The following is a 16,708-nucleotide window of genomic DNA, read 5'->3' on the forward strand; positions in this document are numbered from 1 at the left end:
CAGTCTTGGTGAGCATTAGAGACTAAAAATATAACCCATTTTTGAACAAAAGCATGGCAGAAGGATTTTTATGGTTACACCAATGCTCAAAAAAGCAAGCATGAAAAGCTGAATGAGCCAGAGCGAGAGAGTGAGTGTGTTTGTGTGTACATACTGTAAATCCCTTTACCTTATATAGACCTTCTACATCAGAAGCCTGAACTTAATCTAGAAGTTCTGGAAACGGCACAGTCACTTCTGTCCTGATACAGATAACACATTCAGCGTGTTCCTCTAAAACACACACACATCCCCCTTTCTTATACTGTAGCTTATACTAGCTAGATCCAATACAAGCTCCATTACCGTGACCAGGCTCTTTAATGACCCACGGTAAATCTGACAAAGTGACAAGGGAGATTTTTATGATTCAGGCCGAGGGTTTAATATACACAGGACAAGGAGGAAAATGTGTTTGTGTGTGGTTGTTGGTGCGTGATGGGTGATTAGGGTTGAGGGAGAAGCAAGTGTCAGTCACAGAGATGCTGCGAGGTGATTGGATGAGACAGGCTCTGTGCCACCCTGCAGTTTTTCCCCCCAGAGCCCCACAGTACCGCCGGTCTGTCAGAACTCTGATCAAAGACCTCATGCTGCGGCCCTGGCAAACACATTCACTGTGCTTGGAATTAAAAGTGTGTGCGTGTGTGTGTTCAGAGTAAAGGATTTAGTTGCAAACACTTTGCTCTAGAGAGGATCACGTTAAATCAATGCTGCCACCCACAGGTCAAAATGTGAGCTGCAATAATTCATAAAGCAAATACATGGAATTTAGCTGCATTTGGGAAACAAATATCTGGAAAAAACTCTGAAAATAAAACTGAATGAATTATTTAAAAATAATTAATATTTATATTCAATATTATATTTTATATTATATAACTTATTTTTAAATTTAAAAACAATGGATTCATTTGATTAAAAAAAAGAATGAAATATTTAATATAGTGAATATATATCCATTGATTTTCCTTCAGCTTAGTCCCTTCATTCATCAGGGGTTGCCACAGCGGAATGAACTGCTGACTTATCCAGCATATGTTTTACACAGTTAAAGCCATTCCAGCTGCAACCCAGCACTGGAAAACATCAACACACTCATTCACACACATCCACTACGGGAAATTTAGTTTATTCAATTCACCTATAGCGCATGTATTTAGACTGTGGGGTAAATACATGCAAACTCCACACAGAAATGCCAACTAACCCAACCGGGACTCAAACCAGACCTTCTTGCTGTGATGTGACAGTGCTAACCACTGAGCCACTGTGTAGCCCTTGAATTTATATATATTTTTTATATTTTTAAAATGGTAATAATATGTTGCTTATTAGTTTTTAAAACAAATAAAACCAGCATCTGTAATTTAGGTAAAAATATGTATAAATGTTTCTTAAAGTAATTTTCATAGACGTGAGATCTGTTTTTGATTAATATATTTTATCTATATATATAATATATATATATATATATATATATATATATATATATATATATATATATATATATATATATATATATATATATATATATATATATTAATAAAAAACAGATCTCACCGTCTATGAAAATTACTTTAAGAAACATTTATACATATTTTTACCTAAATTACAGATGCTATATATATATATATATATATATATATATATATATATATATATATATATATATATATATATATATATATATATATATATATATATATATATATATATATATATATATATATATATATATATATATATATCCTCAATTCTTAAAGATTTTTTTTAAGTATTTAATTTGTCATTCATATTGAAAATAATGTAATAAAAATGTAGTTTGTTTGTTTGATTATTTCGTTACATCATGCATTCATTATTCATTTTCTTTTCGGCTTAGTCCCTTTATTAATCCGGGGTCACCACAGTGGAATGAACTGCCAACTTATCCAACACATTTTTACGCAGCGGATGCCCTTCTAGCAGCAACACATCTCTGGGAAACATCCACACACACTCATACACTACGGACAATTTAGCCTACCCAATTCACCTGTACCGCATGTCTTTGGATTGGGGGAAACCGGAGCACCCGTAGGAATCCCACGCGAACGCAGGGAGAACATGCAAACTCCACACTGAAACATCAACTAACCCAGCCGAGGCTCGAACCAGCACTACCTACTGCGCCACTGCGTTGCCTATTTCGTTACATATTTCATTTATTTCTCACTTTGGCTTAATGGAGTGGTAGGCCTGGGCAATATGGCAAAATGTAATCTCGATAATTATTTTCCATACTAAATAATAACAATATATAATTCGATCTAAGTTGTTAATGCTTCCAGACTGAGGTGTAGCAGACCATTTAGAAACAGGTGATTAATAATTGCCGAAAATTCAGTACATTTCTAATAATCAATACACTTCTAGATTCCCATTGTTACTCATTTCTGCTGTGTGAATGGCTTTTAGATCAATATAGAGTAAAAAAGTCCAGAGCTTATCATTGTTATTGACATCAATTTTATCGCGATACAATATAATATCATTTATCGGCCCAGCCCTAAGGAGTGGTGAGTCATTTAAATAATATCATAAAATATGGCGTAATATGGTATACTATTTAATAGTTTCGCGTTTTTGCTTATTTTGATTTTTTTAAAATGACTTTTGCTCAACAAGGCTGCATTTATTGATTTAAAAATAATTATTAAAAGCTATAATAATGTGAAATATTACACTCTGACATTTATTTTTAAATTGCAGTAACATTTCACAATTGTACTGTTTAATTCTGTTGTCATACAGTCTAAACTAATTTAGCCTTTAAAATCCTTTTAGAAATTGGATAAATGTCAAAGATTATAAATAATATGTGGTCACACTTTATAAGAAGGTTCCATTAGTTTATGTATTTACTAACATGAACTAATAATAAACAATACTTGTACATCATTTATTAATTACTAAATTATTAAATACCAATGCATTATTTACATCTAAATTTATAGTTGTTAACATTGGTTAATGCACTGTGAGTTAACATTAACTAAAAATTAACAACAGGGGGCGACACGGTGGCTCAGCGGTTAGCACGCCTTACAGCAAGAAGGTCGCTGGTTTGAGTCCCGGCTGGGTCAGTAAGCGTTTCTGTGTGGAGTTTGCACGTTCTCCCCTTGTTTGCGTGGGTTTCCTCCGCGTGCACCGGTTTCCCCCACAGTCAAAGACATGCGCTATAGATGAATTGAATAAACTAAATTGGCCGAAGTGTATGTGTGTGAAGAATGTGAGAGTGCATGGGTGTTTCCCAGTACTGAGTTGCAGGTGAAAGGGCTTCCCCTGTGTAAAACATATGGTGGATAATTTGGCAGTTCATTCTGCTGTGGTAAACCCCTGATGAATAAAAGGACTAAGCCGGAGAAAAATGAATGAATGAACAACGGTATTTTTAATTAACTAACGTATTTTTTTATGTAACCTAACAAGAACAAATACTGTAATAAATATATTGGTCATTGTTTGTTCATGTTAGTAAATACATTATAAGTGTTACCTAATATGTTTATATATGCTACTGTTTAAAAGTCAGGAGTTGTTATATTTATGTTTTTGAAAGATGTCCTAACTGTTTCAAGGCTATAATTCTTTATGTTTTTCACAATCTGCAATATTTTAATAAAATAATAATGATAATAATAATTAAAATAGCTTCCACAGATCATTTGATGAATAAAATGGAAAAAGAAATTTCGTCACCTTAGAATTATTATAAGGTTCTTTCTGACATTTTTGTTAAAATTGAGTTATTCACATATTCTTATTAAATGACAAATTATTTACAATATGTGATGTTTTTTGCATTAAAAGTTGTTTACATTTTAAGACTTTTTATTTAAAAAACAAAAATGGTTTCTCTACAAAGTTGAACTCTAGCTTTGCTCTATAAGGTTCTTTTTGTTTGCCAGTCAGCATTTTTTAATGCAGGCACAAGGACCAATCAGGATCAGCTTTCTATGTAAATTCGCCGGACTGCTCCGTTGACAGCGGGAAAGACCCGAAAGACAAAATCACACAAAATCACAGTCGACTAAATAATGCACCACACAAAATTGAGAAGAAACCTGAAACTGAAAAGACGTGCGTAAATGTGATGATTTAGAAGCATTTTTGACATTGGGATGAAATGTTATATTTTACATTGTTTAAAAAGAAAAAGTTATTAAAGAAATGTAATATATTAAATGTGAAATATTTTTATTTGTTTATATATAGTCAGTGAAACATTTTTCAGTGTTTATTAAACTCGTTTGCTCATTGTCTGTTTTCCTTTAAAGTATTTAAATTTGATATTAAGCCTTGTAGGACAAATACTTAATTGAATTTATAGGGTAAATAATAGAATACTTATGAATTCAATAATTCATATAAAGCATAAGATTTAATAAATATTAATTTGATAAAATTAACATCTGCACTGGACAAAATATATTGCACAGTTCTTGTATGATTAATTTGAACAAGAAAAAATATTTATCCTAAAACATTAAATGTCATAGAAAGCAAAACTGTAACTGTATCTCAAGCATCAACATATTATTACAACACCAAATTATATATTTTTTGATTGTATTTCTTGAAAATTAATGCTTCAATGAATGATCTGCCAGATAGAACCTTCTAATTCCAAGCGGAAAATGACTTTTCAGAATTAGAAGGTTCTATCTGCATTTACCGTGGTTTATTTACTCCAATTTGCAAATTTAAAAGAACTTTGATAATTTACATGTATTGAGTACATTTAGAGTCTCTCTCATGTTAATGAATGAAAGAGAACTGTTACACACACTGTTTGCTATATGGAAAGCAAAAACTTTGAAGCTCAATATCTCAGAATCATTCAGAACGCAGATAGGACCTTATAATTCTAAGGTGACGATTTATTTTACAGAACTTAAGTCTGAACTTATGATATATAGAAATACTACAGTTATTGCTGCCCCTCCATAAACTGTGTCCTTGTGAACACTGAATATCAAATATCCAACTGCTTGTAATTGGTCATGCTTTTGTTGCTTTGTGCAGCACTTTGCTTTCATCGGGGACAGAAATATGTAGTTGGTTGCAGAAATTTTTATGTTTCGCTTCCTGTTAAGCAAAACCTCCTTACAAAAGCAAGTTGGAATACTTATGTCTGTTTGGCAGTGCATACATTAGCAGCATAACGACAACAGCAGGCTCGGGTTTGTACCTTCACACCGACAGCATTTCTGTTATGTAACAGACCAGCAGCTCTGAGGAGAAAATGCTGTGCTTTCTGTATTACTACAGCGATTATTTACCTTTAGTGGCATAGGCCTCTGCAATCATGGAGAGTCTGTAGACTGGAGCTCCCACCAGCTGCATCTCATCCAGATTCACACGGCTGTACTGATTCAGCGCTTCCCTGTAATCCGCCTCCACGTAGCACAGCTTAGCCATGATCAGACTGGCCTCCTGCATGTATTCAGGCTGCCAGAGAAAGAGACACAATAATGACCCATTATTATTGACAGGACGCTTATATAAATCAAATACAGTGCAATGGAAGTCATCTGCTCAGCCTACTCACTCCATGTGGATTAATGACGTCTTTCACTTCATAAAACTGGAAAGAATTAGACACTATCTGATGGGTTCTTCCAGAAATTTTTATAAAACTTGGTGTTCTCTCCTTAAATGTAGGGAAAGTATACCCCCTGCATACTGGATGATAGTTATATTGTACATTCTTTCTTACTGTGTGACAGCTATTGTGACTAGGCTTTTAGTTTGGTGTGTAAACAATTGTTCTGGTTGGCACCACAGTTCTTTTTTTCTTTAAATGTATTTTTTTATTTATTTATTTTTGTTAATATAATATATTTGGTTGTCAATAATTGTCCCAATCATTTTGGATCCTTGTTTACTTTACTTCTCTCTACACCAGAGATGACCAAACTAGGGCTTGCGGGCCAAAATTGGCCTATGGTAAATTTAGATTTGGTCCACCATCCCATCTGAGAATAGAGAAAGTTCAAATTTAATATAACCCTTTGTTTGTTTTATTGTTAAAAGCTAACTGAAATTAAATGATTCAACTAAATGGTGTAAATTAATCATATTTTCTTTAAATGTACACACTGTCACCTGACAATGCAGAGACTTTGGTGAGCAAATAAAGTCAAAGGCAGATTCTGCTTGACAAGTGTATTCAACGTTGAACTCCACTGTGTTATAAATGTGATTGTTTTATTGCAATGAGTTATGATTTAAAAAGGTATACTGCATTCGTTATTATGATTTAAAGTCATGTTTTCTATTTATTTTAAAAGATTAAGAAATTAAGAAATTATCCATGGCTGGCAACTTTAATGTAATATAGTTTGGTATATTTAACTTTGGCCCACGACTCTCTATGATATTTGGTTTTTGGCCCTTCAAACTAAAAAGTTTGGGCACCCATGCTCTATACATATAAAAATGTTCAATAATATTTTAAAATGTGTGAAAATGTGTGTCTGCGGTATCAAACATTGCATTAAAAATACATGCTTCCAGCAACTCCTTGAATCAAAGATCTCGTTTGTCACGAGGGCCTTGAATGAAATTCCTGAATGAAAGTGCCAAACTGCAGTTAAAGTCCACCATTTAATAATTTGTCAAAAAATTTGATTACTGATGTCCATGTAAACACAGCCACTGTCTCTCTGCCCTGCGTGTGTTTGTTTTGCCTCTGTGAAAATCAGCGCATGCCCAAACAGAAACTCCAATTTTTATGCAAATTTTTATGCACCTTCCCTCTTTCCCTCCTCCAACACCCCCCCCAGACAGAGTTGGACACACCCACTTTCCTGACTTTTTCCAAACTAGAGGTGTGAAAACACCCTGGTGAAACAGAGTGGTTTCGTGGCCCTTTAAGACTTTAAGACCCCATGGATAACCTGTAATACAGTCGTCTCTTGACACTTAAAATTGATATTGTGATGTGGCCGTCTAATATCGTTTACTACTATTTGATGAATTGCTTGTGGTTTTTCTAATTTAAACATTACTTTAAATAATAATTACATGTAAATGTTGAGAATTATTGAAAGACTTGATACAGAATGTGCCTTTACTTTCCACTCTGCTGTTTTTCCATTGTTCCTTTATGTACACATATGCTAGACAAAGGTGTCTGACAGCTGCACAGTGGCTCATGCATGACAAAGTATTGTTAACATGAATTCAACAAGACAAAATGTAAACACATTTTTCTTTCTGATTTCATTTGAGGGTATTTTCATGAATCATGACACTGATGCACCAAAAAGAAGTGACGGATCAGACTAATTAGGCTTGCCTTTAAATTTCCCCGATCAAGTGCAGCAGTCAAATGTTTCCGAACTTCCTGGAGTCGTGGTCGGGGCCCACGGGGACTGGACCCCTGCTTGATGGGGTTTTCCTTGAGGTACTGCTGGAGTTTGGCCTCCCCCAGCAGAAGTTCTCCGAGATCATCTACAAGAGAAGATACAGATGAATTCTAATCAACTCAAGCCAAAAGAGGTGGCAATCACACGTCAGGGTTATACTCTGGAAATTGGTTTCATGACATTTTATATCATCACAACTGTATATTTTGTCAAATGACAGCTAGCAAAATATCAAGCACAAAAATGCATCACTACAAAATGATGGCAAAATTTTTGCTTTTGGGTGTAACAGTTTGTGCATGGCAAGGTCAAAACACAAACAGGGTAAGAGAGAAGTGCTGAATGGGAAAACAGTTTTACATAAACATCCAAATACAATGAAGTCTTTCACCTGAACACATTCTTATGGGTCTTAACACAGACACACACACACACAGCTTTGAGAACAATTACGTATGGTTTAATCAGCATGAGTTCTTGCATTATTTATCCTTTTGTATGAGACTCATTCATAGCTTTTATTAATATTATAAATACTACACATACCTGAACAGGATAAACTGTAAAGATTAAGAAAAGAATCCACAATTGTATGTTCGTGAATTGAATGGTTTAACATCAGGCCAGCCTTTAGAACCGTCTCCTATAATTCATGTGTTCTATTGACTTTATTCTTAAAGCACGAGCGGGCGCAGCCATTGGACTCTTTTTGGCTTGAGACTGGTTTCATTCACTTCAATTGATTTTTAGACATTAAAAACTGCTTGTTATGCTGCAAACTAATATTTTCTAACTATATTATTCTACTTTTTATGAATAGTCATGAACTCACTTGTTTGTAGAGCAAGTATATATGCCGTTTATTAACCCTAGTCATTTCTCCCATAGCCAACTGAATCAGAAGTTCTAAAACAAATCGCAAAAACGACATACTTCTGCATTGCAGAATAAGGTCAATACTGTGCAAATATCTATTGCCAAAGGTTTTGAGACACATGCCTTTATACGCACACAGATTTTTACAGACATTCATATCTTAATCAGTAGGGTTTATTATGGAGTTGTCCCACCCTTTGCAGCCATCACAGATTCAACTCTTCTAGGAAGGCTTTCTACAAAGTTTAATATTGAGTTTATGTCCAATTTGGAGCATTCTTTGAGAAGTAAATTTCGTGAGGTTAGGCACTGGTGTTGAATGTGAAGTTCTGGCTCATTATTGAAGGCCCATTATAATTCATCCGAAAGGTTTTTTATCAGGTTGAAGTCTGGACTCTATGCAGGCCAGTGAAATTCCTCCACACTTAACTATCTCATCCATGTCTTTATGGATGTTGCTTTGTTCATTTTGGAACAGGAAGGAGTCATACCCAAACCGTTGCCAAAAAAAAGAGCATGAAATTACCCTAAATGTCTTGGTATGCACATCAGGATTTTGCCAAGCACGATGCAATCATGGATTAACATCTATGTTGACCCTGGAATATCATTTTTGTCGGAAAATGTAATCCATACCCATTCCCTACCCCTAAACCCAAACATAACTGTAAATTATGCCGAAAATCAGAGGAATAATAGTTGGATAACAATCATGTAGAAGTGCATAAACCTAACCGTATGCCTAAACTTAACATAAATATATAATTTAATTCTGATTGGCTGATTGGAATGTTGTTCCAGGATCAACATAGATGTTAATTCAGGAACATGTCCTACTTGGTAAAATCTGGTTGGCGGTCTTTGGTATACAGAAGCATTAAGTTCTTTTCACTGTAACTAAAAGGTCAAGGCCAACACCATAATTCCCCCTCCATCAAACTTTACATTTGGCAGTCACAGTGCAGTCAAACAAGTAGTGTTCTCCTGGCAACTGCCAAACCCAGACTCATCCATGAGATTGCCAGAGAAGTGTGATTTGTCACTCTAGAGAAAATGTCTCCGCTGCTCTGGAGTCCAGTGGCGTTAAACCACTGCAGTACGCACTCTGCATTTAATGTAGGGCTTGGATGTGACTGCTCAGCCATGAAAACCTGTTTACACACTGTTTTTTACCTAATCTAAGGTCTGCAGCAACTGATTTTACAGAAAGATGACAATTTATTACACATTGCCAAATAATTCATTCATTTTCCTTCAGCTTAGTTATTTTTTCATCAGCGGTCACCACAGTAGAATGAACCACTAACTTATCCAGCATATGTTTTACACAGCACATGCCCCTCCAGCTGCAACCCAGTACTGGGAAACATCCACACACACACACATTACGACCAACGGGGAGAACATGCAAACTCCACACAGAAATGCCAACTGACCAAGCCGGGACGCGAACCAGCAACCTTCTTGCTGTGAGGAGACAGTGCTTACAACTTTAAACACCATGTCACCCCTTGCCCAATAATACCACCAACAAGTTTCACAAACTGACTTAATACACAGGTGACAACCTGTAACGGTGCCACTATTGAATTTACTGCACTTCTGCGTGCGACCCATTCTTTCACAAATGTTTGTAAAAGCATTCTGCATGTATAGGTGCTTGATTTTTTGGTAGTGATTAGAACACCTGAATTTAATTATTTGGAGGAGTTTCCCAAAACTTTGGCCATTACAGTGTTACAAAACAACACTGATGTAAAATGTTGTTTTTATATTCTAATGCTTCCCTGTCATTAAACATTTTAAATGCAAAAATGTGAGTGGAAACAATGCAGTATCGTTTTGAATAAAACGAACATCAGAGATTGTTCTAATGTCCTGTTTTACTGTGTAATTGTTTATACTTTAGTACATCAATGTAAACTAAGTGAAAATCAGAAGTGTTTATTTGGCAACTAGAATGTTCATTTCCCTCACATATTTATGTATTACCAATTTAGCCCATTTACATAAACAATGAATAAAAAAATTATAATAACTATAAATTATACTCAATTCAGATATTCATATTTTACAGTGATACAGTGATTATTTTACTGCAGTGTATGTTCATTTGAACAAACATGTGTCAATGCTATACAGCAGGTCCTGTAGTTATAAATATTTATTTTTTTAAATGCTCAACATTGTACTTTTTCTAGTTTTAAGTTATGTTTGGTGATATTTTTGTACGGTCCTTTTCTATTCTTTTTTCATTTCTTTATCTGTTTGTTAATGTTGTATTTTTTTAAGTTTGAAATTACTTGTATTAATTGTTTACTATCTATCTGAATCACGTTTTCCGCAATGATAATACAGAAAACACTCATAAAACTTCAACACATCCTCTCAAGAAAATAAATCAAACAGCAACTCCTTATAACTTTATAGAGTGACAAAAATATGACAAAAATGTGAATGATATCAGTTGTGAAGATGAATGGACACAGCTATGAGCAATCAGGAAGTATGCAGGGCAGATGAGCGGGATGCTAGTAAAAGGACACTAATAGCACAGCTCCGTCAACCTAAAATCAAAGTATTCATTGATTGAAAGGTACATGTAGTTCAATGTCCATGAATGAATCAGACACTGATCTGCCATCAGGCCTGAGACACACACAGTGAGAGACAGACTGTCCGAGCTAACGCGTTAGCCATGAGAAAATGAAGCTAAATCACACTCACCGTTGGATATGAGTTTCGCTGACAGCTGCCGCACAAGCTCTGGTATTTTGTCCCATTGTCCCTCAGATCGACAGCGCTCTATTTCAGTTTCTAATCGCGACCCGGACTTTCTGGCTGTCATCTTTCCACCACCTCCTGACCAAAACACGACCAGAGCCGCAGCACAGAAACATCAAAGACCTGGAGAGGACGGCAAAAACATGAACGGGAATACGCTTCCGGGCCACGAAACTGACTCCTGTCATGTGACATTTTTAACTATAAAATATGTTTTTACTTTAATTAACTATTGTTATATTTATTAATTTTGTTTACATTATTTGTTTTGACTATTTGTTTTGTAAATAATCTGCTGTCAGGAGGAGACGAAGCTGTGGAAATGTTTGGGAATAAATGCACAAAAGTGTAAAAATAATTACAAATAAATATTAAATAATTTAATAAATTTAATGAAAAAATAATAAACAAGCTAACATTTTATTAAGATTAATAAATATATAAATATTAGTATAGCAAATGATCGATTAAAAAGCCATTTAATTTAATTTAACAATAAGGAAATAAAATGTTTATATGATTTGTAATAATAAAATGATTACAAAAATCAAATTACAGATTAAAACAAAATAACACATTGGTAATATTATAAAGTAATTTCATAAATTGCTTGAAAATTAACAACAATACATTGTATACATGCGTAAGTAAATAAATAAATAACAATACATTACAAACAAATCAAATGAATAAATAAACAAATGAATATAAACTATTACTAAATATTTTATTAAAATAAAAACTGTAAATTCAGAACAAACTGATTCGTTTCATAATGTACAGTCAGATACAATCATTAAAAAATGTCTAACAACTTTTATTAAACCTCATTAACAAACCGCATTCACATTTACCATGAATGTTACTGAAAGAAATATATAATAATATTAATTATTAATATTATTGATAATATGCATTATTGTTTCTACTCATTCCTTAAAAAATGTAACTAAGAAATTAATGAATAAATATCGAATAAAACAACTTTAATGTTTTAATTATAACTAATTAAAATACACAAAATACATTTGTATTGATTAAGCTACTCAAATACATTAACACTAAATAAATAAATAAATAAATAAATAAATAAATAAATAAATAAATAAATAAATAAATAAATAAATGCACATATGCTAATTATTTGCTAACAAATAGCATCCCATTAGCAGAACAGTGAGTCTCCGTTAGGTTTTAGTTTTTTAGGACTGAACGCAGCTTTTTCCCTCTCATGAAGCGTCCCTTCCAGGTTTTTGTAGTTCATCAGCCCGCAGAACGCGCTACTGTGATCTCCGGTACTGTAGGAGGCGCTACAACCAACAGACCCCTAAATCTGACATTCACAGAAGCGGTGTATCTGGGGCATGCTGGCCGAGGATTTGAAGAGGATATTGTGTAAGTAATTTATTGTCCTATTCAGTATTATTATATAAACTGTAGTGGTGCTCATCTCTAGATATTTGTCTTTAGGAGCACATTCGTTGTGTATCCTTGTGGCATGAACGTTTTTACTCGCTTTTTACCTGCATGATTGTGTATGATGTACTCTAAGATTCATTTAAATGTGTTAAAATGTTAATGCGACTTATTACATATTTAAAACGGAGTTTAGGTCATGTTATCGTTTAACTTTGCTCGTTTATGTGTTTAAAATGTTGTTGATTTGATGACTTTGCCATTTCTTGTCAAGGTCAGAATGATCTGTCTACGAATCAGATAGGTTCTCGTTCGTTTTTAGTTGATAAAGACATTTGCATTGTTTATGTATTTAAATAAATCAGTATCAATCACAAAATCTACTGTTTTAAAATCCAAGACTCAAATAGACATTCCTAAGAATATACATAGACATGAATGTATGTCGTTTTAAAGGGATGGTTAACCCTCCACCAACCCATTGTGTTTATATTATTCAATACATGGTATTTCGTGTAATGTTTTGTAATTTTATTTTTGACATCTTGACAATTTAGATTTTAGAATTGGTTAAATTGGGTTAAAACTACTCCATGTTTCTGATGAATATGATAAATCAATCCGTACACAAGAAAACAAGATGGAATTACTAATTAGTCTGTCTGTCCTTAAAAAACAGACACTACTATTATTGACTGTATATTTTGATTCTAATGCTAAAACTAACTATTGGCTCTCATGCATTGCATTCTCGTCATTAGAAAAAGACTGTTTTTAGGCAGTCTTAGTTGTCAAATATGCTTTGCATTCAAATGCAATATCTTTATGTCTATATGTTTGAATGGCAAAACAGTATATGAGCAGAGTAGTATTTTTGATTAGTTTATTACATCAGCCACCAAAAAATTAATAAATTTGAAGCTTTACAAATTACATGACTGATAGAATTAGGTAGGGCTGCACAATATATCTTTTGAGCATCGATATCACAATGTGTGCGTCTGCAATAGTCACATCACAAGATATGCAATGTTGAGTTGGCATTATAGATGAGCAGAAACCACAGGTCAAAACACACAAGATTTATTTAGACTCTGGTGAATTGAACCATAATAGTCAAAGTTTATCATCTGCATGTGTTTTTAAGGCCTGTGACTATGTGAGCAGTTTAAGAAAGTTCAAAGCATTTTAGTTGTGCATGAAGAAGTTTAATAAAGGTTATTTTTATTGAATTACTTATATGATGACGACTATGCAGTGTTGTTTTTTGTTTGATTATTCAATATCTGTACCTGAATACTGTTAGACTCTCTCCAGAAAAAACATAAAACACAATTTATTTTACTTTAATCTTTGCTCCATTGTGTTTATTTAAAACTGTAGTTTCATATATGTACATAATCATTTACATTAAATATATTTACATTTCACTTAGCTACAAAATCATCACAATCAGTCAAAAGTAATGACTTTGCAAATAGAGCTATAATAGTCATCTGGTGAAACTGTATTCATATCGCAATATATATCGCAAAGAAAAAATATTGCAATGTAAAATTATTCCAATATCATGCAGCCCTAGAATTAGGTCATCAGTCCTCCAAAACAAAAACAGATAGCAAAATTTATAAATGTATATTTAATTGGAATGAAGTTATACTTGCTTTATCACTCACTTGAAACAATAACATCATTTGTTATCATAGCCGTATTATTCACAGATCATATTGATCAAGGGTGCCAATATTAGTGAATGGCTGTTTATGATCTATATATTTTACATCAAGATGTGTGCCAACAGATATAACATAAAATGTATTATTTATAGACTTGTGTTAGTGACTGAGTGTAAGACAATGACTGAGTTTGGTAAATGTATGTATGTGAATGTATATATATATATGTATGTATGTATGTATGTATGTATGTATGTGTATGTATATATATATATATATATATATATATATATATATATATATATATATATATATATATATATATATATATATATATATATATATATATATATGTATGTGATACTCGTCTCATTATTTAGATTTTGTTCAATGTTAAACAAAAAAAAAATATTTATAAATAATTATTATAACAAGTAATTATAATAATAATACATTATTAAATAATAAGTTTAAGAAATTATTAATAAAGTTCACAAAATTTTTGCAATAACTATTTGTTTTTTTTGTATCACCATATTAATTACTGAATGTGTTTTTTTGTAAACAATTGTTTTTATTATTTCAGTTTTTATTTAATATAGAAAGAATATAGCATGTGACTATATCGTAAAACAACCCTGAATCCCCACCCCCCACCCAGGTAGATTTGTTCTATAATAACAGAAGTTAAAAGATTGCTGTAAAAAAACAAGAATAATGTTAAACCAAATAAAGAGTAGATGTTAAGTACAAATAATTATTACATCATGAGATACATAAAGTACATATAAACAGAAAAGCTGTACAAAAGATTTTACAATATCAAAAGCTATCCAGGACTTAACAGTTTTTGACTGAGTTCCATGTATTTTTCACAGCTGTACTCTCATAATCCTTCACTAGCTGCAGGATGTTCTTGACTCTAGCACTTTTGCGGAAGGGGATCCCAGGAAAGCAGTGGATTGGGAAGTATCGACGACCACGACCCGTTACCTGGCAGATAAAGCGGAATGTGATCAAACGGCTAGAACAAGAAGCAGAGAATGAATACTGGATCAGCCGGCCGTTCATGACGCTGGAACAGGAGCGAGGCCATGCAGCACAGAGGCGAGAGTGGATGTGGCAGCAAATCAAAGCTGAGCGACAAGCCAAGTTTCCTGAACACAAATACATTGCAGACCAACTGAACCACCTGAAAGTCACCAAGACCTGGCCCAGCTAACCAGAACATCACAGACTGATGGATTTCTGATGGATACAGATGAAATCATACTTGTTTTTCTCTTTGATATTTGATATTTTCTCTGTTGTACATCTGTGTGTTTCCGTTTATAAATGATTTCTAATCATCACATTTGACAACTCCTCTGTTTCTGATTCAATATTTAGTCTTAGTGAAGTTTATTAAGAAACTAATTTTGAGAGGATCACATACTTATAATTGACCACAGCTGGTGCCACATTAGCTATCACATGATAAACCAATCAGATTAATCCAAATACACATAAATAGCTGGATTACCTTTAGTCACCTTTGTCTTGAAGAATCCCCCATCCACCCTGACTCCTCCTTCTTAGCATAATACAGGGGAGTTCTCGAGACCTATCTTAGCTCAGACTCCCCTTTCTCCTGATGAAACAGGAGGGAGCCCTGGGCTCGAGGATCTTCAGACCTCAGGGCTCTCTCCCAGGACAGCATGCCAAACACGCATTTACTTATTAATAATCACCAGTGAGCTCTTGATATGGTGTATTCTGGAGATAAAAACCACAGTTTTCAAAATTTCGATGTTACTTATTTGAAGTTATTTTACAGGGTTAAATGAGCAGATTTATAAGCATTCTTAATGGACAAGATTACGTGCAGAAACTGGTCCAAAGTAAACTTCAGTGATGAAAGAAAGTTTAATTTGGGTCAAATGGGAAGCATGTTCATTATCAAACTCAGGAAAGACTGAACCAAAAGTATGTAAAGAAGTCAGTGAAAGGTGGAGGTGGAGTGTCATGGTTTGTGGATGTTTTCTGGAGGAAGAATTGGGCCTCTTATAAAGCTATATAATGCAAATGCTTCAGCAACATGCGGTTCCTTCCATACAGTGAGCCCTATCACAAGTGGGTAAAACAGTCAATTGAAGCTTAAAATACTGAAATAATGAAATGTCCAGCCCAGAGTGCTGATCCAAACCTGATTGAAAATTTCTGGAAAATACTTGATGGCAAACGTTTTGGCTAAGAAACACTACAGTCAAAGAACTGTGGAAGAGAGTGGAAGAAAATAGACTAGTGTAACTTCTGACTGCTGTAATCTTGAGAAATTTTAGTTGTGATTTTCTTTGTGATAAAATCATTGCAATACTCCAATTTTAATGACAAACAGGGTTTTTGTTTTTTGTTTAAAAACTGCTCTACTAGCACAGCTAAATTTCCTCTAAATCTGAAACGATACTAATTAGATTATTTCTTCAAAAATCAAGTGTTTATAATGACTCTACTTTTTATCTT

The 16,708-nt window shown here is 33.6% G+C and overlaps 2 protein-coding genes across 6 annotated transcripts in view; one reads left to right on the forward strand and one right to left on the reverse strand.

Moving 5' to 3' along the window:
- ttc7b (tetratricopeptide repeat domain 7B) overlaps positions 1–11,245 on the reverse strand; it is a 77,670-nt gene extending 66,425 nt beyond the window's left edge. For 2 of the 4 annotated variants that reach the window (XM_056476812.1, XM_056476811.1), the window contains exons 1-3: positions 11,058–11,244; positions 7,385–7,539; positions 5,364–5,532 (exon numbers count right to left, since the gene is read on the reverse strand). In XM_056476812.1, coding sequence (XP_056332787.1) covers positions 5,364–5,532; positions 7,385–7,539; positions 11,058–11,178 — 445 coding nt within the window. In that variant the 5' untranslated portion in view covers positions 11,179–11,244. Of the gene's footprint in view, positions 1–5,363; positions 5,533–7,384; positions 7,540–11,057 lie in introns of all 4 variants that reach the window. The other 2 variants (XM_056476810.1, XM_056476813.1) reach the window with 2 other exon arrangements.
- Positions 11,246–12,425: 1,180 nt separating this feature from the next.
- On the forward strand, positions 12,426–15,560 carry mrpl57 (mitochondrial ribosomal protein L57). Of its 2 annotated transcripts, none has more exons than XM_056476960.1 (2): positions 12,426–12,509; positions 15,085–15,560. In XM_056476960.1, the coding sequence occupies exon 2, from the start codon at positions 15,117–15,119 to the stop codon at positions 15,426–15,428; it is 312 nt and encodes a 103-aa protein (XP_056332935.1). In that variant the 5' UTR covers positions 12,426–12,509; positions 15,085–15,116; the 3' UTR covers positions 15,429–15,560. The 2 variants fall into 2 exon arrangements, with proteins under 2 accessions (XP_056332935.1, XP_056332936.1); XM_056476961.1 differs by having other exon boundaries at positions 12,445–12,509; positions 15,110–15,560.
- The last annotated feature ends 1,148 nt before the right edge of the window (positions 15,561–16,708 follow it).

The sequence above is a fragment of the Danio aesculapii genome, chromosome 17, assembly GCF_903798145.1.
Source record: "Danio aesculapii chromosome 17, fDanAes4.1, whole genome shotgun sequence".
Taxonomy (NCBI): domain Eukaryota; kingdom Metazoa; phylum Chordata; class Actinopteri; order Cypriniformes; family Danionidae; genus Danio; species Danio aesculapii.

Bases quoted from the DNA above. Each gene is read 5' to 3' on its own strand.
- mrpl57 (XM_056476960.1), top strand. From the start codon at position 15,117: ATGTTCTTGACTCTAGCACTTTTGCGGAAGGGGATCCCAGGAAAGCAG.